The following is a 3,352-nucleotide window of genomic DNA, read 5'->3' as shown; positions in this document are numbered from 1 at the left end:
GTTCTTCATAAGAACAAAAGACATAAGCTAAGCCACTTTCACTTCTGTCTCTGTTTTACTTTTAATTGCATGGGATTTTGAAATAGAAATGTACAAGTTCAAAGTTCATTGGGTCCCTCAAGGAAAAAAACCCTGATTTTTGTAGATCTGAAATTAAATGTTAGTTCACTAAGAGTATATAATAAAACCCATTCTTCTACTTCATTTTAACTTCTCAGGTATTTTAGTCATTATTTTTTGTTTTTGTACTTTTTGACATTTGATAGTAACTTTATATTTACTAAAGAATTACTTGAGTGTCTGTGTAATATAGACTCTGATAGTTTTGTTTCATGTTTTGTTAATATTTACAGAGAAAAATATTTCTTTTGGGGGAAATTAATTACATATGTCAGCCATGACATTTTTATATAAGCAAATAATTTGTATGTCTAAAATAGCAGGGGAAAAGAGATGCTGGAGCTTGGCTGCCCCAAAAGAAGCCCCTGGGATTCATAGATGAACAGTAAATGATGCAGAAAACAGGAGTAAACTGTAAGAAAGCAGGAGTTAACAGTGTAAGAAAGCAGAGGTTAACAGAGTAAGAAAGCAGGAGTTAACAGTGTAAGAAAACAGGAGTTAACAGTGTAAGAAAGCAGGAGTTAACAGTGTAAGAAAGCAGGAGTTAACAGTGTAAGAAAACAGGAGTTTACAGTGTAAGAAAACAGGAGTTAACAGTGTAAGAAAGCAGGAGTAAACAATGTAAGAAAACAGGAGTTAACAGTGTAAGAAAACAGGAGTTTACAGTGTAAGAAAACAGGAGTTTACAGTGTAAGAAAGCAGGAGTAAACAGTGTAAGAAAACAGGAGTTAACAGTGTAAGAAAACAGGAGTTTACAGTGTAAGAAAACAGGAGTTAACAGTGTAAGAAAGCAGGAGTAAACAGTGTAAGAAAACAGGAGTTAACAGTGTAAGAAAACAGAAGTTTACAGTGTAAGAAAACAGGAGTTAACAGTGTAAGAAAGCAGGAGTAAACAGTGTAAGAAAACAGGAGTAAACAGTGTAAGAAAACAGGAGTTTACAGTGTAAGAAAACAGGAGTTAACAGTGTAAGAAAGCAGAAGTAAACAGTGTAAGAAAACAGGAGTTAACAGTGTAAGAAAACAGGAGTTAACAATGTAAGCCTTGAGCAGGGGACACAAGGCTGAGTGTTCCTGTGGATGACATTTTTCCAGGCAGGTTCTTCACCTTGTAATACTGCAACCCCCTGCATCCTAAGGACTTTACATACACGTGACATGTTCTTTATTTCTTTTATTTTTGATTTAATTTAATTACATAATTTCACCTTTTGTTTCTCTCCTCCAAAGTATTGCAGATATCCTTTCTTGATCTCTATCAATTTAAAGGTTTTTTCCCCTTCATTAATCATTGTTTTAAAAGAACCAAATTAGAAGATGGCCTAGTCTGCCATCAGTGGAAAGAGAGGCTCATTGGTCATGCAAACTTTATCTGCCTCAGTACAGGGGAACTCCAGGGCCAAGAAGTGGGAGTGGGTGGGTGAGGGAGTGGGTGGGGGAGCGTGTGGGGGACTTTTGGGATAGCATTGGAAATGTAAATGAAATAAATGCCTAATAAAACAAACAAACAAACAAACAAACAAACAAGAACCAAATTAACTGAACTTTGTGGTAGGGATTTTCACCCAATTTCTCATTTCTAAATTTCAAAGAATTATATGTGAATGTGTTTAATGCGTTTGACTACTATTAAATTTTTAATGTTTGGGTCATTACAAATACTACTTTTTAATGCTTTGTTTCATGTAATTCTCACAACAACCACATACAGCAGGTATTAGAAGCTCCCCTTGGACAGAGATGGACTTTGGTGTACTAAAAGTTTGGAAAGCATCTCACATTTTTCTTAGGTGTCTACCACTCACATGCCTCACTTTATATAGGGGCTTATTATCTTAGAGCTAATGCATGGCTTAATTTTCAGCAGAATATTGACTAAGCCCAGTAAAAACTAAAAATGCATAAACTTATATTAGCAGTCCTCCCCTGAATAGGAGCCATAAGTTGACAACACTGCTCTGTGATCTATTTTTTTCAGATAGGTCTCAGTTATGAAACTGGAGCAGAGCAGGAACTATACTGAGCTGACAGACTTTATCCTGCTGGGATTCTGGACGTCTCCAGAAGCACGGGTTCCCTTATTCTTACTGTTCTTGTTTATCTATCTGGTCATTGTATTGGGAAACCTCAGCATGTTAACTGTCATTAAAATAGACTCCAGACTTCATACACCAATGTATTTCTTTCTCCAAAATTTATCCTTTTTAGATCTCTGCTATTCCACAGTCATTGCACCCAAAGCTCTTGCTACTTTTTTCTCCAAGGAAAAGAAAATTTCATATAATGAATGTGCAACACAGTTCTTTTTCTTTGCTCTTTTCGTTGGAACAGAAGGTTTCTTTCTGGCTGTGATGGCTTATGACCGCTTCTCAGCCATTTGCTCGCCTTTCCTGTACACAGTCCATATGTCTCAGCCAGCTTGTATTCGTTTGGTGGCTGGCTCCTATATCTGTGGATGCATCAACTCCATGATACAAACAGGATTCACCTTCAGCTTGCGTTTCTGTGGAGAAAACAGGCTGGACCACTTTTTCTGTGATGTCCCAGCTCTGATCAAGATCTCATGTGTTGACACTTTTGTGAATGAGATTGTGTTGTTTATTCTCTCTGCTCTCATCATCATCTCCACCATCACTATCATTCTGGTTTCCTATGCCTACATCCTTTCCACTGTCCTGAAGATCCCCTCCACCCATGGTAGGAGTAAAACCTTCTCTACATGTGGCTCTCATATAGCAGTGGTGAGTTTATTCTATGGAACAGTGTTCTTCATGTATGCTCAGCCTGGGTCCATCTCCTCCCCAGAGAAAAGCAAGATTGTAGCTGTATTCTACACACTTATCATCCCAATGCTGAATCCTCTGATTTATAGCTTAAGGAATACAGAGGTAAAAAGTGCTTTGAAGAAGACATTGCTGAGAAAAATACCCTGGCACTGACTTTCAGTTTCCTTCAACCTGAAAAATCAACTAAAAGCCACATCATCAGGCATTTATGGAATAGTTCAATCAAAGTCATCTCTGTGTTTTGGATATTAAATTTTAATTTTGATTTATATATCTTTTTAAAGTAAAAGTCCAAGTACATTTTCATTGTTTCCTCTATGTAACCATTTTGTCATAGCTGGTTATTACCATTATAAAAAATAAAGTTAAATTCATTACTACTAAATTAAATATACATTGAATTGCTTAAAAACTATATTGTCATAGTTTTTCTAATAGACTTTGATGGA

The 3,352-nt window shown here is 36.3% G+C and overlaps 1 protein-coding gene across 1 annotated transcript; it reads left to right on the top strand.

Annotated features, from left to right (window-relative positions):
• The first annotated feature begins 2,108 nt into the window (after positions 1-2,108).
• Positions 2,109-3,056, top strand: Olfr823 (olfactory receptor 823). The gene has a single exon (NM_146673.2). The coding sequence runs from the start codon at positions 2,109-2,111 to the stop codon at positions 3,054-3,056; it is 948 nt and encodes a 315-aa protein (NP_666884.2).
• Positions 3,057-3,352: the final 296 nt, after the last annotated feature.

The sequence above is a fragment of the Mus musculus genome, chromosome 10 (assembly GCF_000001635.26).
Source record: "Mus musculus strain C57BL/6J chromosome 10, GRCm38.p6 C57BL/6J".
Taxonomy (NCBI): Eukaryota; Metazoa; Chordata; class Mammalia; order Rodentia; family Muridae; genus Mus; species Mus musculus.
This window is presented reverse-complemented; position numbering and strand designations above follow the sequence as displayed.